The sequence below is a fragment of the Aotus nancymaae genome, unplaced genomic scaffold (genome assembly GCF_030222135.1).
Source record: "Aotus nancymaae isolate 86718 unplaced genomic scaffold, 86718_ANA_hifiasm-v0.15.2.pri h1tg000103l, whole genome shotgun sequence".
Lineage (NCBI taxonomy): Eukaryota > Metazoa > Chordata > Mammalia > Primates > Aotidae > Aotus > Aotus nancymaae.
In genome coordinates this window covers 2,626,125-2,651,929 of record NW_026988518.1, presented here as the reverse complement: position 1 = coordinate 2,651,929, position 25,805 = coordinate 2,626,125, and the positions used below count along the sequence as shown (strand labels likewise).

At 33.5% G+C, this 25,805-nt stretch overlaps 1 protein-coding gene across 3 annotated transcripts in view; it reads right to left on the bottom strand.

Annotated features, from left to right (window-relative positions):
- Positions 1 to 25,805, bottom strand: part of DPYD (dihydropyrimidine dehydrogenase) — an 865,822-nt gene that overhangs the window by 497,840 nt on the left and 342,177 nt on the right. For all 3 annotated transcript variants that reach the window (XM_012458470.2, XM_012458472.2, XM_012458471.2), the window contains 2 exons: positions 5,257 to 5,364; positions 3,394 to 3,563 (listed from right to left, as the gene is read on the bottom strand). In XM_012458470.2, coding sequence (XP_012313893.2) covers positions 3,394 to 3,563; positions 5,257 to 5,364 — 278 coding nt within the window. The remainder of the gene's footprint in view (positions 1 to 3,393; positions 3,564 to 5,256; positions 5,365 to 25,805) is intronic.

Here is a 25,805-nt window from a genome sequence, read left to right as displayed (position 1 = left end):
AAATCTCTTTCCTTTATAAATTACCCAGTCTCAGGCAGTTCTTTATAGCAGTATGAAAACAGACTAATACACCATGTTAAATGTAACTGGCATCTGTCAAAATGCGTATTTGCCACTAAAGAATAAGAAAACTATTTTGTTTTATATTTTCCTCACTCAAAGAAAAAGAATTAGACTGTACCATTTAACATATACATGCTGACATGACTAATGGTGAGGTATTTTACTAACTGACAAACCAAGTTATTCCTAAATTACACCCAAGAGTCCATGACCATTAAACAACACACATTTGAGGAAAACTCTAAATGTCCCTGTTCCTCAATATTCACTGACTCTAAAGAAACCAAATGTGTTTGAAGTTCTTACCAGGGGAGACAAAGTAGGAGAAAGAAGACAAGTACCCAAAAAATTAGGTCAAATATTAAACTCTTCATATTGGCTAAAAAATATGTCCTAGACAAAACCTTTCAAAACCTGTATCTTGAAGTAGATACATGATATTGGACCTCCACTCTCCTGACCTTTCCATGTGTGTTAGCACTGCAATATTTTCACTCCTCTTTTGATGTATACAAAACCAAGCAACGATCATAAAGGATTAACACTGAAACCTCTATGAATGCCAAAAGTTCTCAATCCTTACGTGGTATTAGCTCTGGTAAGTGAACCAACCCTGAAAACTTTGCATAATCTGATAATTCGCTACTTATTTATTACTCCATCTCTCTGAGAAAATTTGCCTAAAATTATGAGATCAAGTTTCAAAGGCCTAATGCTATAACATTTATCTAACTTGGAAGGTATTAGTCCCTGTAATGCTAAAAAGCCTTGGGTGCTGATTCCCTTGAGTAAACATTCATTCCACAATTATTTGTTGAACCTTTATAGGTAGCACCCAATGTGCTAAACAGGGGGAAGGTAAAGGGACCCAGAGAGATGATCATGGCCCTTTTTCTCATGAAGCTCAAGGTCAAGTAGTTTTAGTATCATATAAAATTTTGGTTAACTGTAAGCAAATAATTAAAAAAATCAAACATTCAAACATTTTTCTTCTAATTTTAATTAAGACCAGACCCAATTGAGTTCTACTAAGCTCTACTGTAGGCAAGTTACCTATTATCTCAAAGATCTGTTGCTTCTTAAAACTTTGGTAATCAAGGTTCATGAAACTGAGCTCTGGCCTTCTAAGGTGCAATGCCTCTAGTCTGATCCTTTGTTTCTTATAATCTACTCATATTAACTAATAGCTCACTCTTCTACTTAGCCCCTGACTAGCTCTCTGCTTCTGACCCCACTCCACTATAGTCAATTATCAGCAGAGTAGCCATTTGAAAATTTAAATCTGAACTTGCCACTTCTCTGTTCAAAGCAGTCCAGTGATTTTTCTCTTTGAATACGAGTAAAAGCTAAAGGTCTTATGAATGCCTACAAGACTTCATCCAATCTGTCACATTCTGTCCTCTCTCATGCTATTCTGATCATATTGGTGCCTTTTTCTATTCCATAAGTCCAGAAGCTTCCTCAATAAAGGATGAAGGCATTTAGCTTGGCCTGGAATGTTCATCTGCCGGATGCCTACTTTCCCTCGATTTCTTCATCTCTTTGTTCAAAAATCATCTACTCAGAGACGTTTTCCTGGGCCACCCTGTTTAAAATGGCAAATCGTGCCTTCTCTTCTACCATTCTCCTTGTCTCTCACACACTCATTATACTCTTATATTAATTTTTCTCCACAGTGCTAATTACTTTTCAATATACTATATATGTTATCATTTATTTAATTATTGGGTATCTTCCCCCATTAGATACAAATTCCATGAGGGAACGAAATTCTATCTGGTTTGCTGACTGTTGTATCTAAATTGCCCAGAAGAATACCTGGTACATAATAATGCTCAATAAATGTAGGCTTATTGAATGAATGAATGAATGAATGAATTCATTGCTGCTATCCTCTTAATTATCTGGTCTCAGTTTATTTGTGTCTTAGTTCTACCTAAGACAGAAGAAATAGCCACCATTCATTTCCAGTGACCCTTCCAAATGAAAGATGACTATGATATAAAATGTGAAGTTAATTTATATTGCAAATCAGGGTCATCTTCCAACCCTAAAGAAATCACCTTTGGTCATGAAAACATTTCCAACATTGGAATCAGAAAAATAAGACTTAAAATTTAAAATGTTTAGTTCAAAACCTATTTCTCAAGTACAAATTATGTGCCAGGTCCTGTGCTATGCATGAAAATACAGAGATCAATAGAGTTAGCTCTAGTCCTCTTTTAACTCCCATCCTTCACTTAATGCCACTAGGGCTATTTCTTTTTATGTGTAAAACAAACATGATTACACTAATTAATGCCTAAGATTACATTCTAGAAAAAAAACTCCTATGATCATAAGACCACCTTGGATTTTAGAAAAACATCTAAAAATGGTAGATTGGATGGAGAAAAGTCCAGGGAATAAACATGACAACTGAAACTCAGTCATAAACCAATGGTGACCCTGATATTTTGGTAAGATTAATTTGTAATGTGAGTAATCTACATATGACAAATTACCCATTGACTATAGCTATAATTCTTGCCTAGTATAGAGACTCCAAACATGTTCAGGCATTCCAAAGCAAGTCAATTTATAAAACTGATTTGAGTAAAATGAGTAATTTATCTTTTTATAAATACATTTGGTTCTTGTTCTCAGAACTAATACTCATTGTAAGATATTATCTTTCTCTAATACTATTAAAATTTGAGAAGTCTGTAGTACATATAAATAGCTGATGATAGCTCACCCAAGACTAGCCACCAGTCACTGGAAAGAATGAAATGATTTTACACATGTTATTTTTAGTGTGTTAACTACTAATTTTGAGTAGTGCTTATATCAGAACTCTTTAAAAATATACGTGGCATCCTTTTCTTTGTATTTGCTTCACAAATAATGAACTGACTGAAAGCATGACCAAGGTATACATCTTTGGATGCAGCTTGTAAATTGGCTTACAGAAAATCCCGAATGTGTCTTATTACCACATTCTTCTAATATGCATACATTTTGTGAAGAGTACCTACTATTCAGGATATGGAAGACTTAGCACTTTCTATTGTTACTAGTTAAATAGAATACATTTCAAACATATTAACACTAAAAAGAAGCACTTGTATATTGACAAAGATTAAATTTCTCATTTTATCCAACTCAGTATTACAAATTTTCTTTTACTTAGAATGTCTGAATTAGAAAAAACCAATCATATGTCGCCTAGAAATTTTTAAACTTGAATCTGACAATTTCAAGAACATTCTAGTGATTTAAACATTAACAGTTTCATCTCCTAAAATCTGTTGGAGTACAACTCCGTATTTTCTGATGGTTCCATTTTACCTCCTCAGGGACAGCTCTTATATTAACAAAGCCTTTTCTGAAGACGATGAACACACGGCGAGCTCCACAACGTAGCGCAGATGTTGCACAGTCAAAGGCAGTGTCTCCAGCTCCGAGTACAATCACGACTCCCCGGATCGATGGCAATGGAGAGTGACAGGCGCACATTCCTGAATGATGAAAGGAAAACCCCATTTTCAAGTAGAGAAACCATTTCTGCATGACAGCTCAAAAGATACTTGTACTCAAAGCAGTGTAAAATTGCATCTTGCAGTTTTCCAGGATGAAGTGTCACTATCAAATTATTCTGCTTCATTGAAAGACAGTTTTATTCCCATTTAAAAAATATGCTCATATATGTAATTTCATAGTGAGTACCTTTAGCTTCTTTTTTCCTTCTAGGATTGCTACAACACATTTTGAGGAGTTTAGGTCATAACAGACTGGAATCAATCAATTAAAACTCTCTTTGTCAAAATAGTGATATGTATCTTTAGCTTATCATAATTAAGTTTCTTTTTGTTAGAAGAGAATAGTGATTCTTATGATCTGTGTTAATAGTTTGCAATATTTCATTAAAATATATTTTTATATATTACCTTATATAATTTCTAACAAATAGCTCTGTTATATATTTTGCTAACTTTGAATATTAACATGCTGAATAAGTGTCCTTGATGTAACTGAAGAATTTCTGAGAACTATTTTCTTGGAATAGTTCAAATAAACCTTTTCCCTTTCACTACTTTCCTCTGGTTTTGTTTGTAAAACTGGGCAGAAAAAGAACTATGACTTTCTAATCATCCATTTCTCAAGGTCATCTCTATGAAGATTTGGTGTTCATATGAAGATCCTTGTAAAAAGTAAAATGCAAGTATTCTCTCTGTGTTAGGTCACACTGCATAATCAGATTAAATAAAACTGTTCCTAAGATAAATTACTATAATTTTTAAAATGGTACCAAGAATAGAATAAACCTTAAGTGTAATCATTTTGCTTGGAAGATTTTCTGTGTGGGACACTATAATTTTCAAATATATGCTAGGTGCACTATGACCTTCCTCAGAAAGGATGCAGACATATAAACATCCAGCTCTACTGGTAGGAAGAAGGTGGAGAGGGTATACATCTTTAGCTGTAAACTTCTGAAGAAGAATTTAATATAGAAAGTTTCTTACTGTTTTAAATTCTGGGAGAAAAATAAAAGTTTATATCATTTCCACATGTAATTAGTGTAGGAATACCTGTGGCTCAGAGCTCTTTAAAAATAAATGTTTCAGGGATTTAGATTTTCTAGCTTTAGAGAAAATATTAGAACTTTCCCCTAAGACAATGACTCTGGTCAAACCAAAGCAAGATACAGCCTTCACTTCAGGTGGTTCTTTTTGGGGTGTATAAAGTGATAGGGTAGCTATCAAAATATTTAACTTCATAAAATTACTGTTTAAGAAAAGAAGTCAATCTTTCCACCTGTGTAGATACAAATCATGTAAAATATGTGATAATTCATCCTATTTTAAAATAATTCCCAAATTGAAGGTACTGCCATTTCTTTGAAAAACATCTTCCAATGTTTGTTAAGGGCTCGCTTACCTTGAAGCAATTTTTCAGGATGTAGTTGAGACCTGTACATAATACGGTGAAAATTCCTTGTCATGATGCTTTATTGGAAGAATGAACGAACAGACAATTCTGGCAAACTGTTATATCTGGCTTTTTTTGTTTTTTTAACTTTACATTGGGGTATTAGGCAAGGATGGGTGTGAGATCTGAACAATGTCCTGCTGAGCTTGATTTTGATATAAATTTATAATACATAAAATAGGATATTCAATATTAATCATAAAACACAATATGTTATACCTGCTTTACTGCCTTTGGCTACAAGTGGCAAAAAGTCTTTGGATGTGTAAAACCCCTGGTCCTGCGTCAGGCCTTGGAAGATGGCATCCTTATTGGGTTCTGGCAAACCTAATTAATCAAATTTATAAAATATCATTAGTAAAAGGAAGGGCTTTTCCTACTAGATATTAAAACAAAAAAGAAGACTGATCTTTGAAATAATGAGGTTATTAGAGGAAAAAATCTGTAAGCAAATCAATATAAAATGTACCAGATCTCAGAGTATATCTTGTATATTTTAATATATAATCAAGTACACATCATAAATCACACATTAATATATACATACAAATATATAGAAACATATCATGTATATATACACATAAACATATATAACATTATAAGGAAAATCAAGTTGTATTCATTCTTCATGTCATAAATAAGTCAGTTTCAGCTAAAGTACTAAATATAAAAAAAAAACTAAAAATGGGTACATATTTATCTAATTCCTGAATAAGTAAAATCATTTCTTTTTTAATGGAAGAAAAACAAAGAAAAATACAATATATTTTACCACAATAATTCAGCCACTGCTAAATTTCAAAAAATACAAATGAATTCAAATGAAAATTTTTAACCAGGAAAATATTCTAATAATTAAATGTCTACTGTATAAAAGGTTCTCAAAATCAATAAGGAACATATTAGGTTTTCAATGGAAACATAAGCAAAGAGTAATAAAAATTGGGAGAAGAAAAAATATAAATCACTTATAAGTACTAAAAATATTAACTCCATTAAGTAATTAAACTGCAAATTAAAAGAAAATAAGATTATAACTTGCCTATAAGAAGAAAAATATTTAAGAAAATTAAACTATACAGCAAGGGTAGGCATAAAACTTGTCATATTCTTTTGGTAGAAATATACATTGGTGTTCAATATCTGGACAATTGTTTTAAACTATCTTAAGGAAACAATAACACATACAAATAAAGGTTTAATGCAAAGAAAAAGATTAATGCAGAAAGAAGAAAATAAGGTGAGAGAATGCCAGAATGCCAGGTGAATAAAGAAATTAGTTTTACCATATAAAAGGAAAAGACAATGGAAAAAAATGCATCCCTTAAAATGAATATTTGAGGAATACGGTATAAGATTGTAATCAAAACACAGTCTTAAACGAACTTGCAGAATTCAAAACTCTGTATAGTATAATTCAGATTTTGTAAAAACGAATGTATTAATATAAGGTATGTAATCTTAACAGAGATAATTTCTGGTGGTGGTATTAAGGATATTCCAATTTTTATTATTTACTTATTTTCCAAATTTTCCACATTGTGCATATATCAACTATAAATTATAAAATTCTTACCAAAACTTTGAAAGGAATATGAGTAGCAGACTAAATTTTTTTCAAAGTTCAAATGAAGCAAATATTATAGCAGTCACCCCATCCAAGGCAAACAGAGAAATAATTCATATAATAACATAAATACAGGGGAAAATATGTAGTTTCATTTTATTACTAACACTTATTCTACCAATGGGTCATTCTAGGCAGGAGTTTATTTTACAATGAAATGAAGGGCAATGGGCATTTGCTGGTAGATACAGAGTAATAAGCATGGCCCAAGGATGACTTTTGTCACATGAGATAAGGTGGGTGCCGTATCTGACCTGAAAGCTGAAGGTTTTTGTGGGTTGTGTGTAATCAGCAACAAACCACCACCGTCTCTTCAAATTAAACCAAAATTTTTTTCTTCCCCATTCAGCACCCCTAAATCTCCTTTTCCAGAACATTTGCTCATAAATTATTTTAAAAGAACTTTTGCTTTCAAAATGATTTCCATTATGTAGCAGGATGGTTAAGGGAGCCACCTCACCTGCCTTTGCCTCAGCTTCTCTGTAAAGGAAATGGGGATAAGACTGTTTCTTCCTTTCATGACATAAAAAGGTATACTGGTAACATAGAAATGATTATATAAATGTGTGGCTGTTTATGTAATTCTTTCAGAAAACCCAGGGTGGAGGTATGGGGTTAGTAAAAATAGCCAAATATGTTCATGAAGGCTCTCTAATGACAAAACAACTTCTCCTGAAACCTATTAAAAGATGACTGATGTTTGGGCTACACTTGACTATTAAAACCAACATATACATATGTTACATATTAAGATTTAAATAAGGACCTAAGTCTGCCTTCTCATCTTACTACACTACAGAGATAGCATATGCTCTATATCATTTCATTTTCATGTTAAAAAAAAAACTACAAGCAAACAAGAAAAACAACCCGAAGTGCTGTGCAAGTTCAAGGTGACATGATAAGCAAAAAATTTTAAGGTAGATCAAAAATAAGCTATAGAGAATGTAAATGGTGGATAAGTTCCACAGACACTGGTGATTAAGTTCTAAAACTTTTTTTTTTTAAACAAAAACAAAAATTCCTAATCTGAGCTTTTGCCATGGTTAAGGCAGAGAGGAAGATTTATATGTGTAGTTATTTTCTATAACCACTGCTAAAATAACTTATAAGAAGTGCAAGGTACCCTTTCTCAACATACCATTGGACCCACAGAGATGACATTTTCTGTCCTACGAGGATTATTTCACAAGAAAAGTGCTTTAAATTTCATTCTTTCATTTGGATCAAGACACAGAGGAGGACAACTGAGTTTCCTGAGCTTTCATGCCACTCTGCATTTATCACTATAATTAATTTAACATTTACCACGTCAGGTTCTCCCTATAATTATTCAAGAGGGCGAGGGTTGGATGTTTTGCCTTCTGATGCTGGCTTAAGAAGAGGAAAAATGAGCCAGTAACTGTGTAAGATCATGGTGATTAGCTTTTCTCTTCAGGTTGCTTAGCCACACCCCAGATCACACACAGAGCCTCAAGGTCCATGGAGCCCTCTTACCTGGGTGAAAGGTCATCTCTTCTGGCCAAGGACAGTGTATCTGAAGGTTTCCCTGTGGATATTTTGATAGTTTATGTGCTATAGCTGGCCTGGAGCCAGAACCTGAGCAATGCCATTGTATAAGACAAAGCTGTGTCTCCAAAAATGAGTTGTAATAACCGCCCCATTCTCCTTGCAATAACTGCTGACTTGGTTTCTGTAAATAAGACTGCTAGTCTGCTCTGGATAATGTCCACCAGGTGAAGTTGTTTACCTTTCTCATCAGTAACTGACAGAATTGCTGGCCTTTGCTGTTGTTTACCTTTCTCATCAGTAACTGATAGAATTGCTGGCCTTTGCTTATCGGAATGCGCAGCCCAAGCTAATCTCATCTTGGCCCCTGTGAACTAAGATCTGTAATTTCCACCGGTACCCAAACCATATGTAAACTAACGTTCATCTTGACTTTTGTCGGTACCCAATATGTAACCTAATGTTTGTCTTGACTTTTGTGAATCATTTATGTAGCAATTAAAGTGACAATAAGCCCTGGAGCCCTCAGAATGTCCGGAGGCCCCCACCCGCGTCCCTGCCCAGGAGATGATTTACAGAATCCACCAGCCCTCGGAATGTCTGGGGCCCGTTGATCCCCCTCCCCATTCCTCAACCCCACTCCCAAGGTGGTCTTTCGGGTATAAAAAGCCTTGACACTCCCCCCTCGGGGCCGCGGGTTAGAGAGACGTGAGTCCTCCGCGGTCGCCGGCAATAAAGACCCTGCAATTTGGCATACTTTTGTCTTGGTGAATTATTTTAATCTCGCATCCCAATACTACAGTTTATGCTAACCATAATGCTGTGGGATGATCAGAGGCAGAGAGTTTGTCACTAGACAGACTTGGGTATGAGTCTTTCCTCTCTCATTCACCAGTTCTGTGATCTTATATAAGTTCCTGTGAACATTAGGTTTAGGTGTCGACTCAGCTAGGCTATAATATTCAATCTAACACTAAGGTAGGTGTTTTCTGGGAAAGCATTTTGTAGATGTGGTTAATATCTAAAACCAATTGACTTTAAAGAGATTGCCTTAATAATGTGGTTGGGCCCTATCCAATCAATTAATCAAAAGGTCTTAAGAAGAAAATTGTGGTTTCCCTGAGGAAGAAGAAATCCTGTCTTAAGCCTGCACGGTCAGCTCCTACTTGAGAGTTCCAGTCTCCTGTCTTGCCCTACAGAAATTGGACTTACGAGCTCCCAAAATTAAATAGTCCAGTTCCTTAAAATAAGTCATCTCTATCTATCTATCTGTCCATTCAACTAATTATGTTTTCCTGGAAAACCCTGAAATTGAGTTTCTTATTCTGATCTGATTTTCCACTACTTCATTTCTAAAAACAGAGATAATAATTTTCCTTTTCTCATGGATGTGAGATTTTTTAGAATATTAAAAATAGTATAAAATTATAAAAATATTTAAAATATATGTATACAAATAAAGTATATATATAATTGAAACCTGGCTCATAGTGAATACTCAATAAACATTAGCTATTAATATTAAGATAGGTTTATTCTATAATTTATCAATTATTTCATACTTCATATTGCACGGCAAGGAAGGAATAAAAACTTAAATCAAAGTAAAGTATTAAACCTTAGCAAATGTAAATAAAGTTCTACAAAGAAAGAAAAATGAGGCAACCTTAAGTGAAATATGAAAGATAATGAAACTTGCAAATACTCATCTATCAAAGGAAGACTTCTTGGAGAGTAGGTGGCATATTAATAAATAAAGTACGTGTCTATACCAGGATGACTTCAAAATGACACTGAAATGACTTTTTAATTCACCTTTCAGTATGAAAAACGGAGTTTATGAATAAAGATGAATTGACAAGGATTTGACAAACAAAACAGTTCAGCGTAGTAGATATGTATAGTCTTTGTCTTTCAAGAAGGCCAGATATTTGCTTTGTTTCTTTAGAATAGTTATTGAAGTTGTTGGTGTTTTAGCATGTATTTATACAAAGGAACACCTCCTTAAGAATTATGTTTTTAAATAGCGATTTTCAAGTTCTCTGAAAAAGAAGGAATGGAGGGACGGAGGGAGGAAGGATGGAAGGACGCAAGGAGGGAAGTAAGGACGGAAGAAAGGAAGGAGGAAGCTGCTGCGTATGTTACAGAAAATTTAATTTAACATTTATTGACTATAGATACTACTCTAAATGCCTAGCAAACAGGTGACTATTATCTATTATAGCTCATTTTATTATCAAAATAACTTTATGAGACAACTAATATTATTATCTACATTTTAAATATGAGAAAATTGAGGCATATAGGGATTAAACAACTTTGTTGAAAGATCACAGAACATGTAAGCAGCAATGCCAATTTCTAACATGGACATTGGTTGTAGAGTCTATGTTATGAGTTCAAAATGGCTGCCTTTATCATGTGTAAGGTTATAATTAGGCCGCGTTATAATGTGATGTTACGTAGCCAGTCATATCAAAAGTAATCATTCAACATATATGTATTAAGTTTCTCTAGAAGGCTGCAGATATGCATACCTCAGAGGATGTGTCTACAGACAGGTTCCAATCTAGTGACAGAGAAAGGACTGGCTGCTTCTCTTGTCGACATTTTTGTTTTGTGATTATTTTCTACGGTACAATTCCTTTCTGAAATGTTTTCCTTCTTAAATGAATTCCTCTTGGGTATATACTGGTTATTTTTCACTATTTGATATTCTTTGAACCATGTATCCTTGCTTTGTTTCCAAAGCACCTCCCTCTGGAACAACTACTACAGAATAAATAACAGCAGGATATATAGTAAATTCTTTCCTTGTGCTCATATAAAGTTTTGCACAACTTAGGTTAACATGAACAAGATATTAGATATTCTGTTACATATTAAAATTTAGTAAGTAATAAAGGAGAAAAAAAGCTTTTAAGGCTTTGCTTTCATAGCTATGGTAGGGCATGTGTAAGAATTACTCAGTTTCTATAATGTTTGCTTGTGTTACTTCACCAAGCCACTTGTTTAGTGTTAACTGAATGATGCAAGCATTTGTGTGACGCTTCTAGTTCTTGAAAGCATTCACTTGAATGACAGCTAAGCCATCATGGGAAAGACAGCCATCTTTGGATATAGCCTCACAAATCCCAGGAGTGAAGAAGATAGCACAGACCACTGAGAAACTGCCTCAGGTCCCTGGCCAAAGACTGGCTCACAGAAATGGGCAATGCTGGCCAGGCACAGTGGCTAACGTCTGTAATCCCAGCATTTTGGGAGGCCAAGGTAGGTGGATCACTTGAGGTCAGAAATTCGAGATTGGCCTGACCAATATGGCAAAACCCCATCTCTACTAAAAATACAAAAATAAGCCAGGCGTGGTGGCTCACGTCTGTAATCGCAGCTAATCAAGAGGCTGAGGCACGAGAATCACTGCACCTGAGAGGTGGAGGTTGCAGTGAGCTGAGATCACACCACTGTACTCCGGCCTGGGTGACAGAGTGAGATTCTGTCTCAAAAAAACAAAAACAAAAGCAAAAAGAAATGGACAATGTCTAGTATACTGAACTCTATAGGAACATCAATTCTTATTATTTCACACAGGTGCTTTTTCAATAAGACTTCAGTAGACAAATAAAACAACACTGATTATGTTACTACTCTCAAGTTTTCTGGATGAGAACAGCAAAATGTAGCTGATGGCAAATGTCATAATATTTTTACCTTCCAAAGTGCTTTTGTATCTGAGATCTCACATGCTTATATTATCTCAGTCCTTATTTCCTAACCCTGGCTTGGGAAATGGTGCTGCATTAATAATAGTATTAAAATACACAGATTAAACATGTATTTATGGAATAAATGAGGCTAACTTCCTCCTCTTAGTAAAAGAAAACCCATGTAACAACTTTTGTCCTTATTTTTGTTTATTAAATCTTATAAAATATCTTAAGGCCAACTGACTTATTTCTATAATTATTTGTAAACAGTATACTGGATAAGATTAAAAACTCTGAAGTCAGACTTCCTGCATTAAAATTCTAGTTCTAGAACTTACTAGCTAATTATGACCTTGGCCAAATAAATTACTCTTTCTGGGCAACAACAGTCTCATCATAGGATTATTGGGAGAATTGAAACAAAAAACAGGTATATAAACCTCTTTGCATAGATGTGAAATAAATGCTTCCTTAAAACCTTTTTTTGATTTAATGAAATGATACTTTTGAGTAGATATAAGTTAAATGATCATCTAATCCATGATATACACAGTTAATACTATTATGCATTTAAGTGGTGTTAGATAGGTAGTATCACAGTCCATGAAACTTAGCATCTTTGCTAAAATGAAAGGCTGCAGCCATATAAGAGTATTATTCTAACTTCATTCATTCGATAGACTACAAACTCGAGCCACATCTGCATTGAAACAAGGAAAATATTAATAGCAAGATAAAGCCCACTCCTGTAGAAAGTGTCATTCAAATTGGACCATTAAGAACAAAATCATGTCCAGACAGCACTGACTAGGAATCTAAAGAACTGGGTTCTAATCTCATTATTTCCATTTTCTAACTGTACTTGAGTAAAGCTGCTTAATCTTGTGGCTCTCAAATTCCTTGATTTTACAATGCAGACAACCCTGCTTACTATACAGGGTTCTTCTGAAAATTAGGTAGAAAAGTGCACATAAAGCACTATCGTAAATCTAAAATAACATTGAAATATAAGTCATTATTACTGCCTTGGGTAAAATATAAAAACTATGGGGGAAAAAGGCTTACATGATTAAGAGATTCATAGTAAACACCTTCAAATAAAGAAGATATTGCAATTAATCATGAGAAGCCGTTTGGGTGGCTATACACAGGATGTATAGAAGTAGGTAGAAAATCATAAATATATGTGTCTATATATATGTGTGTTTATATATGTATTAGAGAAGATAAACTATTTCTGATTCAAGCCCTAGCAGTTGAGATTACAATATGGAAGTAAAATATTCCTTTCAAGGGCCTAACTAAGCATGTCACAGTTCCACAATGGATTATAAAGTGTTTCATCTGTCACTTAAAGATCCTCAAAGGATTTATGTCTTACTTCTAAGGGACAATAGTGCCATATGGGTTATCATTCTAGGATCTATATATTGATGAGAAAGAATAATCAATGATGGCCTATTGTGGTTCTTTTCTCAGTAAAACTCCCCATCTTCTCCTCGAAGTGTCACTGTAACTACGTTTAGTACCGAGTGTTCAGACTGAATTCTGAAAAAAATGGAGTGATTCAATATAACACATACAAAATTAGATCACCATCACAATAGTATTCATTTCATTGATTTTTGAAATCCCCATTAAACATCTGTTTCATATAACTGCTGTCTATGCTCTTTCTCTAAATGTGACCATACATATTAATTGTGTGCATCATACAACTGGTTACAGAATAACAAGACTTTAAAAAATATTATGAATGGAGTCACCATTTCAAATCATAATTTTTTCCATTATGCAAGATATTCTATACAGAAGCATATAACAGTAAGTCCAGAACCAAGTGGAGTATTTAGTATTCTTATATAATTTTGAAAATCTGATACATGCTTAACTTCTCTTTATAATTAATGTATAAAACAGTAAAATTTAAAAAGGACTAGAAAAGATAATAAAATAACCAAAGAATTTCTATGAAGTTATAAAGTATTTCAATTAGCTTTTACACTTCATGTAGAAAACACACAAATTCTATTATAGCAATGTAATTACTTCATATAACTTCATATTATAACATACTATCAGATTCCAGTTTAGAGTATCTACAGGTGAGAAAGGATTTGAGCAAATTTTTTATAACAAGGCAACGTATTAAGAAGTACAAGTATACATATGAAATGAATTGAATCTGAGTGGCTGAAATTATTACAGAGGATTTTTTTATCTGTAATAAATATCCAGTGATTTAATATAAACAAAATGAGAATATGGGTTCACCATTAATTTTGGTCTCATACTTTTTACTTTCTTTATACATTTGGAAAAAATATAGAGATAATATTTTATTTAATAAAATATTCTTTACAGACATGGATAAAATATCCTTGAGTATATTGTACTTTCATAAAAAATCATGTCTATACTTAGTATCTATTGCATCTTTTCTTCTATTTTTAGGACATTATAACACAACCAGAACAACAAACACTTTGGACAAAAAATAAGAAGTATTTTTTTCTTCATTATTATTTTATAATATTCCAATTTGCTTATAATGAGTAGAAGTTATTGCAATAATTGAAGTTATACTTTAATGCAAGCATTTGATCTAGTTAAAACATTACTAGAAAAGATATGTTAATGTAATTTCATATTTCAGCCATAAAATTATCCTCATTCCTCTGCTTTATGGTATTATTTATTAAAATATGCTTTATCTCTTGAGCCTTTTCTCTTCTCCTTTTCTTTACTTCCCTCCGTTCAATTTCTCTGTTTCTTTTTCTCATTTGGCTTTTTTTATAAAACAATTTCCTTACATTTTAATCCCCACATTGGGAAGTAGGGGTAAGCAAAAAACTCAAACAATACGCCCCAGGCAAAGATTTTTTTTCTTAATGATTGGAGTTCTTAGATAGTGTTAGGAAATTACTGTTAGGACTCTGTAAGTTTACTATATCCCAAAGTAAAGAAATCATTAATAATAAAATACTAAAAAGGAACAGTTATATTACAAAATAAATCTACCAGGCTTACAAAGAAAACAAATTTGCAACAGCCACCTGCTGTGGAGATGAGGCAGTAATCTCAACAGCAGGAAATAAAAGGGAAGAGAGGAGAAAAAATACAAAAGCACAGACATTAAAAAAGTAATTAAAACACTTATCTCCATCGACATACATAACGGAAAAAAACCCTCAACCAACCACCTAAAAACATACTCTATTGAACTGCACAGTAGGAAACAGCATTAAAGCTGCCACCATAAACACACATTCTGTAGAAGGAAGAAGACCCCTTTAAAAATGTAATCTCAAAAGTATTACTAATGTGTTAATCACCAGTAAATGTACCTCACATTCATTGCATTGTATTAGTTACTTTCTGGAAGTTATTTTTAAAAATTGTACTTTTACAATTTTTACTCAAGTAAATTCTTAAATACAGGCAGTGATAACCCCTTTATAGGTAATTGTTCTAGCAAATTATACAATCATATTGTGAGACTGAAATATTCTGTATTTGAAAAACTTTATGTAATAATATTTTACATACCATGCATTTCGATAATGCATTTAAACAGTTTCCTTTGAAGCAAATTAACCTTTGCTATAGTACTGGAATAAAATGAGGTGAAGCACAATGTAGGAGTTAGGGTCATGGATTAAAACTGAAATGAAAGCTAAGAATCGTTCTGAATTACCCACGTATGCTCTGGCCTTCAGAGCTCTGCAAAGTGAAACAATACAAGACTGAAGAAGCAAGTGGCAGCCATTAAAATAAAGAACATGTAGCAAATGTGCTTGTGACTCTCTTAGCTGCTGGAACCTGTTTTCCACATCTATGAGATTTTCTCCAGGCATGTATGTGAAACAATAGAGAGCTGCTCTGTTCAGAAAGATATGATCTCTCTAATGGACTCTTGACTCTGTTACTTACATAGCTGTATATCCAAGCATAAATAATTAAACTTTAAGCCTCAGTTTCCTCATGTTTAAAATGAGAAGTTACAAAACTGTATTTCCTTACAGAACTGTTATGTGGACAAGTAAGCATAAAGTAGCTCTGTGATAATGAAAGAATTTAATTTTATAGGTAGAAAATGTAATTCACAAAGATAGATATTGGTCATGACACCATATAATTATTTTATCTTGTAATGGTATTCACAGATCAGTGTCATTTCATTTTAATTCTGCATTTTCCACTTTAAATGATAAACTTCTGTGCAAATTTATTTTATTTTACTCTAAATCATTAATGTACTTTTATTAACATTCCAAAAAATTACTGTTCTCATAGATTTTTACAAGAACTATGCTAGATATTAGAAAATATTAAATTATTTTCATGCATAAATATATTTGGAGTATATTTAGTATTAATGTCACACTGCTGAGACTTAAAATCATAGTACTTTTCTTGGAATTCAGAAAATTCCACAAGAAAATCACTTTCTAAAGGGCATTCTTGATGGATGTCCTTAGTCAGCAATTCCAAAAACATGTGTTTGACCTTTTTGCATCTCAGTTTCTTCATCCATAAAACAGGTAGATCATGTAGAAATGGAATTCAGGTTCCATAAGAACCTGTCTAGGTTCTTTAGAGACTCCAAGACTATTAAAAAAAGAATACCTTTTATAAGTATGCATTTTATTGTGTACAGAGGGCTTATATATTTCATGACATTCTCCTAGGAGCCTGTGACTCAAAAATAATTAAAGAATCACATTTCCCCACTCTAATATTAAATCAATTACACTATATCATAGCCCAATGCCTTTTCAAGTGTACAGACTATGATGTAAATGCCAAAGGGCACTGCAATTTTTCATATCTGACAATCACTACATACCTGTTTATAAAAGAATGAATATCTGTTTATAAAAGAATGAATACCTGTTTATAAAAGAATTTCTAAGAATTTTGGGTCCAGTGTAAGAGGAAGCAATAGTTTTTAACATCAGACATAATTATGTTCATACCTATATGTGATATGGTTTGGCTGTGTCCCCACCCAAATCTCATCTTGAATTATAATCTCCGTAATCCCCACAATTCCCATGTGTTGTGGGAGGGACCTGGTGTGTGGTAACTGAATCAGGGTGGTGGTTTCCCCCATGCTGTTCTCATGATAGTGAGTGAATTCTCATGAGATCTAATGGTTTTATAACATCTGTCATTTCCCCTGCTGGTACTCACTCCATCCTGTCACCCTGTGAGTGAGGTGCCTGCTTCTCCTTTGCCTTCTGCCATATTGTAAGTTTTCTGAGGCCTCCCCAGCAATGTGAAACTGTGAGTCAATTAAACCTCTTTCCTTTATAAATTAGCCACTCTTGGGTGTTCCTTCATAGCAGTGTGAGAACCAACTAATAAACTACGTCATTATAAATACTAGCTCTGTAACCTTGTATACTCACAGTTATTTAAATTTTAAGTCTCAGTCTCCTTAACTATAAAACCTGCTTTGCTGGAATATTAAATGAAATAATATATCTCAATAATATGATAATTGCTAGCATAGTGACTGGAATATGGAAAATGGTAATAGATGAACTGACTTTATGTACTTAAAAGAATCTTATTATGTTCATAAGTATACCTTTCTTGACATTGTTCTTCCTTGGTATTTAACACAATTATTTATAAAACACCATAACAACAACTTTAACAACAATGAAAACTATGGACACTTTAAAAAATTTGGTCCCAATTGAAATTTCCTTGACTACTGGTGATTAAGCATATAAAACTTGGCAGTTTCAATGTATAATCATTACATATCTAGTTCTGAAATTTTGGTTACATAAAATTATTTAAAAATAGTCTATCATATTCAACTTTTAGATTTGGAAACCAGCTTGATTTTTTTAAGAATTGTGAGTACAATCAGTTGGAAATACAAATCCTAGGTATTTAATTTAACCACTTATTCATTAATATTTACTAAGTGCCTACTATATGTAAACACCATATTTAGTGCTGAGAAAACATAGATGAGTGCCTACTATGGGCTAAACACCATATGAGGTGCTGGGAATATACAGGTAAATATCTTCTGGTGTAGTAGGAAGAAGGACATGTAATTTAAAAAAATGTAGAATAGAGCAAGACATGTGCTATGAGAGAAGGATGCATAGGTTACCCCAGGAGCAGTTACAAAGGGCACTTCACCTGGACCGGAGACAACATTATTATTTTTTTCTTTATTTTTTTATTGCATTTTAGGTTTTGGGGTACATGTGAAGAACAGGCAAGATTGTTGCATAGGTACACACATAGCAGTGTGATTTGCTGCCTTCCTCCCCATCACCTACATCTGGCATTTCTCCCCATGCTATCTCTCCTCAACTCCCCACACCCCGCTGTCCCTCCTCTATTATCCCCCGACAGATTCCAGTGTGTGATGCTCCCCTTCCTGTGTACATGTGTTCTCATTGTTCAACACCCACCTATGAGTGAGAACATGCGGTGTTTTATTTTCTGTACTTGTGTCAGTTTGCTAAGAATGATGGTTTCCACGTTCATCCATGTCCCTACAAAGGACATGAACTCATCGTTTTTGATGGCTGCATAATATTCCATGGTGTATATGTGCCACATTTTCCCTGTCCAGTCTATCATCGATGGGCATTTGGGTTGGTTCCAGGTCTTTGCTCTTGTAAACAGTGCCGCGATGAACACTTGTGTGCATGTGTCCTTATAGTAGAACAATTTATAACCCTTTGGATATATGCCCAGTAATGGGATTGCTGGGTCAAATTGAATTTCTATTTCTAGGTCCTTGAGGAATCGCCACACGTCTTCCACAATGGTTGAACTAATTTACACTCCCACCAACAATGTAAAAGTGTTCCTATTTCTCCATATCCTCTCCAGCATCTGTTTGGAGACAACATTCTAAAATTGAGTCTTAAAAGATTAATGTTTCCAGTCATTGAAATAGGGGAAGAATGAGCTTCATATACAAGGACATGAAGGGGTATGAGTTCAATCTGACAAGAACTGGGATATGGTGAGGGGAGCAGATAGAAGGAGACAGGGAGAAGCAAAGTGTGAAATTTGACAAATAGGCAGAGGCCAAACTATCAGGGGCCATTCAAGTCACATCAGAATGTTTGGATTTTACACTGAGGCAACATTTTAGGAAATGATGTAACCCTAAAACTTTGTATATTAGCAAGGATGAATTGGTCGTAGTATAGAGAAATAATTGGCAGAAAATATAATGGAAGAAGATGGATGTAAGGGGATACTGTATAAATCAAGACAAGAAAGGAAAACTTCTCTTGTACATCTTAACCAGGATTACTAGTAACCTCCACTAACATGGCATTGCAGGGGGTATCCACAGCTTAGTATAAACACAGCTTGCCCTCCTGGGGCAACAACTGCACTCAAAGTTAAGTAATTTAAATTATAGTGTTTGTATTAAGACAAATGTAGAGAGACTGAGAAATGAAATGCAAATTTTGAATGAAATTTTAATACTTCAAAGAAATTCTATATATGGCATTCGAAACTGTGCCTCCAGATTCCCTAGAGGTATGTTTTCATTCTCTTCTCCTATTACAGTAACTTAAATGGGAAAAAAATGGCACTTATAGTAGGATACTGACAGTGGAGATGCAGAAGAATAAAAATATAATCCCAATATATTTAGACATTAACTTCATAGGATTTGGTCTCTAGTGGTTGTAAACGGCAAGGTCAAAGCTGAGTCTCAGCTTTCTGTTGTATTTCAATAGCGGTGTGCTTGACTGTGATTCAGTGTAGTGGAAGAGAGGCAGATTCTAAGGGAAGAGAGTTGTTCCTTTTTGGAAATATTTAATAGAGTGTGGAACAAATGTCTGAAACTCATGAGAGAAATCTAGTCTGGATAAACAAATTTGAAAATTATTAGCAAAAAGATGGTGCTGGGAGCCAGAGATGCTAATGAGCTAATCCAGGAAAAGTGTATACAGTAATCGGAAGAGAAGGGCAAGAGGGGAGCACAGGATAACACACCAACCTTAAGGAAGGAAAGAGGAAAGGAAGCTAAAATGGATATTGAGGAAGAACCAATCAGTTAGGAGAAGGGATGGGAAAAAGTGGTATGCTGAAAGCCAACAAAAAAGAGGTATCAGCTCAAACTTTCTCATTATCGCAAAAGAAAAATAAAAACAAAAATTTAAAAAATTATACGGTGTATAACACTATGTACACTGTAAAGCACAAAGAAACAGTGTTCAAAAAGAATACTTTGGAATTTAGGCGTCATCTTTCTTGAGTTTTAAGTGCAATACAAGGCCACTAACCTACAATTAATTTTAGAAATAATATAAACAAAAAAGATTTATTGGAAGAGAATATTAAACAGAACAAAAGCAACAAATACAAATACATATATTGTAACTATTAGAATCCATTTAAACGAGCCAAATTAGAAGAGGAAAGGGGAAAACTCTATAATAACCGTACTGGGAAGCATTCTAGTGGTAATGTTGGACAGAGTATATAAAGAATGAATTGGCTAGAGGGGGAATACATCATATGCCTTTTTAGGAATCATTATAATGAAGAATATATTCGCACTGGAGTGCTTTCTCAAGAAGTAAAAATTAAATCAGTAATGGCAACTGCACATTAATTAAATTCTGAGTGTATGATATAAAAGGGACATAACTTAATTTGCATACTATTTGTTTCATGAAAAACAATATTTAGAAAATCTTTTCTTACAATCTTAAAGAAATGCATCAAAATTAAAGCCCTAAACAAGGAAGGTGCTGTTTATCCACTAGTGGGTATGTAAATCCCACAGAAGAGTACATTCATGTCTGGTTTACCCTACCATAAATTTTCTGACCTCTGAAAGCAAAACCAAATAAAGACTCCTACACAGTAGAAATATATGCCTAAGGTAGCAACATCTAGGTTTGCTCTCAGTTTCCTCACCTAGTAGCTTTGTGATGTATGTCAAATTAGCTTACCTCCCTGTGCCTTAGTTTCCTCACCTGTAAAATAAAATGTTTAGTACTTCCTCATCTGACCTGTTTTAAGTGCTCTTGAATTATGAAGCACTTAGACAGATATGAAAAATTTAATAATAATGGAAATAATTTTTATTTTAATTGGAGCATATTGAAATGTATAATAATGTGTATTTAATATAAATTTAATAATACACATATAAATACATATTGATGTGCAATAGGCAAACCAGTCATGTTGTCATTTATCCCACTACTAGGTGAAGAATCTATAGTAATAGTTCATGGTAGATTAATTAGAGAGATCAAATAGAAATTCCTAGTTGCTGTTTATACTCTATTTAAATTCTCTGTAAGCTATATAATATATAATACCCATTCACAAATTATACTAACATTTGAACCACTCTAATGATAGTATAGAGAGTATACATTTTGACAGAATCAATAAAAATCTCACATTTTTAAAGGCAATGTAAAATAATGAATTACATTCCAAATGCCTTTGGTTTAATGAACTGAGCAGTCTGCTTTGATACTTTTCTTTTGTTTCAGTTTCTGAGAAGGTAATTTCTATGATGACATATGGTTTTAGGACCATTTTTAATCATTTGTAGATACTTTTATATTTTTTAAAGAAAGCATATTCTAATACTACACGATGTGATTCGTCCTCTTAGAGCATCCTGCATAAAGGACCATTACTGGCAATAAAGTCTACTCCAATCAGTTTACATTACAGCCACAATCTAGACTCTTTTGAAACCCTAACTTGTTGTTTTGCCAATGTATTCTACAGAAGGTAAAGAAAAAGAGAGAGAATCTAGTTCAGAAGGTCTTTTCACCACTGTCTTAAATATAGGTTTAACATCATACCAGTTCAGTAATAATAAATATTTTAAAAGTTTGCACTTGTAAAGTGACTACTTAAAAATGTTTCTTATATATTTGAGCTCCACAAAAACTCTATGGGCTAGGTATCCTAATGCAATTTATAGATGACAAACTGATGTTCATGGCAGTAAAAAAAAAGCTTTCTATAATCTCACAGACAATAAGTGGCAAAGACAGATTTGAAATAGCTAAAACTCTTAAATACATTATTTCTTCCACCATTTCATAAAATATACTTTAGGGCAGCGTTTAATCTTTATTGTTAGGGAGAAAAAAACAAAGGAGACTTAACCTAGTCTGAAAATTTGGCATACAATGCTATGCAGTGCCTTTAATTTTCTGAAAGTTAATATAGCTGTTTTATTCATAAGAAAGAAAAAAATATGCTTTAAAGATTGGTAGGTAACTACTCACATATCATCCCACCTACACTACATTTTGGAATGATTTTAGGTAAACCAACCCACTTAAATTTAAATGACGTCTTGTAAAAGTATCTTCTAAGCACTATTCAGTTGTTTAAAGCACAGATCTACAATGACAAATACCATTAATTCATTTTGAGAAAAGGGTAATAATTAAAGCATTATTTTTCCTCTTTCACTGCAAGTCATTTGACCTGTGTTAAGTCAACTATCAAATTTTCATTCATTATTTCTACATGAAAGATTATGCCAGCTCCAAAAAGTATAAATCTTCATTTGTCAAATTTAAACTATACCTGTCCTAGATACTATCAGGCCTCATAGTTCTTATCCCTTAAAAACAGCAAAATATTGTCATGTCATACCACCTCCCCAAACCCTCAGATGACCCTTGGAATCAATAATATTTGTAACTTGTAAGTGCACGGTTAAGGAGAACAGAAGGCGAGTGCTGTCCTCGTTAACCACATTGAGCTGTGATACTACAGCCGACTCCCTTCTGTGGCCTGTGATCAATTTTAATCTCCTGACCAAGAATAAAAGAATGCAGACCCCTGATTCTGGATTCATCTTGAAAGGAGATTATAGATTTGTATGTCTGCAGTGGGAATGAAAGATTTAATTCAACTGGCATTTCAGGAAAGAATACATCTAAACTATCATTCCTCCTCATTACCCTCACTGCTTCCAGGTCCTCTACTGACAGAACTAAATACTGAAAAATGTATACACAATGGGTTAAAAAGCAAAGTTGTCTTTGTGGACATATGATCAACTAACTACAGAAACAGACTCCATAGTGGTTTCACTACATGATTTCCAATGGAATCAGATTTTGTATCTCAGATTCCTTTATAAACATTATAATTTTTTGCCCAACTTCTTCATGTGAAATCCCAATTTTTTAAGCAATTAAATAATTCATCATTTCCTCTAATCATGATTAGCTGCTTCTAAAATACATATATCCAAGCACATTGGTACATCTGGGGAGCTTTAAAATGCAAAGCAACTGTGATGTCAGAAAAAGAAAAGACATCACCAGTTTTAGTTTCATATCTCTATCTGTAACTATATATTAATGTATATATATGTGCGTGTGTGTATGAACATACATTTGTATGATAATAGATGTATTCATCTGTTTTCACACTGCTGATAAATACATACCCAAGACTGGGCAATTTACAAAAGAAAGAGGTTTAATGGACTTACAGTTCCACATGACTGGCCTCACAATCATGACAGAAGGCAAGGAGGAGCAAGTCACATTTTACATGGATGGCAGAAGGCAAAAAGAGAGCTTGTGCCGAGAAACTCTCACTTTTAAAACCATCAGATTTCTTGAGTCCCATTTACTATCACGAGAACAGCATGGGAAAAACTCACCCCAATCATTCAATCATTTCCCACCAGGTTCCTCCCACAACATGTGGGAATTATGAGAGCTACAAGATGAGATTTGGGTGGGACACAGAATTTCATTTGGGTGATAAACTGTATCAATGGGTTTATATTAAAAATGCACAAATCTTATTTTTCTATACAGATAAATAAAATGTCTTATTGTTGAAAGTCAAGTAAATATAAGGTGTTCTGGGGGGTTACATGGACAATCCATGCAACTGTAATTTGAAAATTCTAAAATTAGTATTAAATAACTTTTTCAATACTTCAGATAACATTTCCAATTCCACATTATCACCACCATCATTACAACAAACAGTTTTCGAACATCCACAATGCATCATGTACTGTACTAGACAAATCCAAGCCAGACCCTGTTTGAGTCCTGACTCTGCTACTTTCCAGCAAGTTAGTTTACCATGTTTTACTACAGTTTTTTTCATCTGCAAAACAGGAATAAGATCTTTAATAGCACTGAGGTTATTAAGATTTTACTAACAATTAAATGAGATAATATAAGCAAACCTAGAAGTGGTGTGCATGGAACTTAATAGTTACTACACAGGTGTTAGCTGTAGTAAAATGAATTCTGGTTCATTCATTCATTCTTCCATAAAAATTCATCACTTCTCATATTGCAAGGACTGTGTTAGGAAATAAAGAATATCCCAACACTCAACAATCTGATCTTGGCAGGATGTTTTAACTTTTTCTAGGAAACAGCCTTCTAATTTGCAAAATTAAGATACTAAAATTTATCTTGTAGCACTGTTGTGTGGATAAAATTAATGAATTATATAAAGTGCCTACCATAGCATCATTTACATATAGGAATGGTAAATAAATGCTTATTGAATAAAGGAATACAAAACTGAATGAATGGATAAATGAATGGTTGGAAGGATGGGTATATGCTATGCTTTAAATCAAATGAAAAATAAGAATGAATAAATCAACTATCAGCTCATAGCACAAATTTATAGGTCAAATTAAAATATCACTATATATTAAAAATGAAATATAACAGGTAAGAAGTTTTTACATGAACCTCTGGCAAAATGTAAATTTATCCTGATTCCTCCAATACAGAAATCAGTGTCCAGTGGAAATGTCAAGGACATGAATAAAAACACACACATATATATGAATATATCTCTTTCACATAAGCTAACTTATCTCCCTTTATTAATTGTCAGATAGGTTTGAAGCTCAAAAGGCCCAAATTTAGCAGTGGTAGCAAGCTAATATTACAAAACTAATAAGGCAATTTATGGTATGTTTACCAGTCAGGGGTGATTATTTTACCATTTGATTTTAAAACACTTAATGTAGCCCTCAAAAATAACTGATTAGTTTGAAACATCCCTGAAAAGAAAAAAAGAAAACATAAAAGTGGGAATCATTTTGACATTTTTATTTTAAGAGTAATGACTCTACCTTAGACAATAGAAGTAAATTAGTAACGGAATCTGTTTCCCTATGCAAATGTTAGTAAATGAAAATTTTATCTATTCTGTCTCAAACTGAATATTAGTCAGAGAGTTTAAAAATATGAATTTGAAAGAACAGTAACATTTTAAACTGTCCATTTTAACTAGCCTGGTTTTAAGGAATTGTTGGTGATGAAGATAATACTATTTGCCATTCTTTTTTTTTTCCCATAGATAATATCATGCTAATTTTAGTGGTAAGATGGGAAAGAAAGCAGGATGGTGCCAGCATCTTAAATGGTAAAGATATTTGTAAACATCAGACCTAGTCAAGTGAAAAGTAGACAGATAAATCTAATTGCACTGTGTTCAAGTACAAGATACCAAGGGTCAAATGAAACCACATGAAATTCAGAGTCCAGACCTGGCACAGATTGACAAAAGAGCAGGACACAGAGAAAGAGACTGGAATTTAGAACAAAACAAAGCAGCTCTTCTTGTACACTGACTGGTTCAGGGAAGCTTTTATATAACTGAAAACAATTATTTTATATATCTTTGTCACTATCTGACAAAAAGAATTGCTAGAGATTTGCTAATATAAATTCCATGTCATGTGTGAACCCTGGGAGAGTGAACTCGTGTTAATTGATGATAGACTTTGTATCGTATATAAAATATATGCATGCACATATATTCACAACTGTAGACACACAGGTAAGATCTACATATACCTGTATATGTATATGTGCATGTGTTTTAGAAGTACTTATTAACAAAAAAATTAGTGTAACTTTATGAAAAAA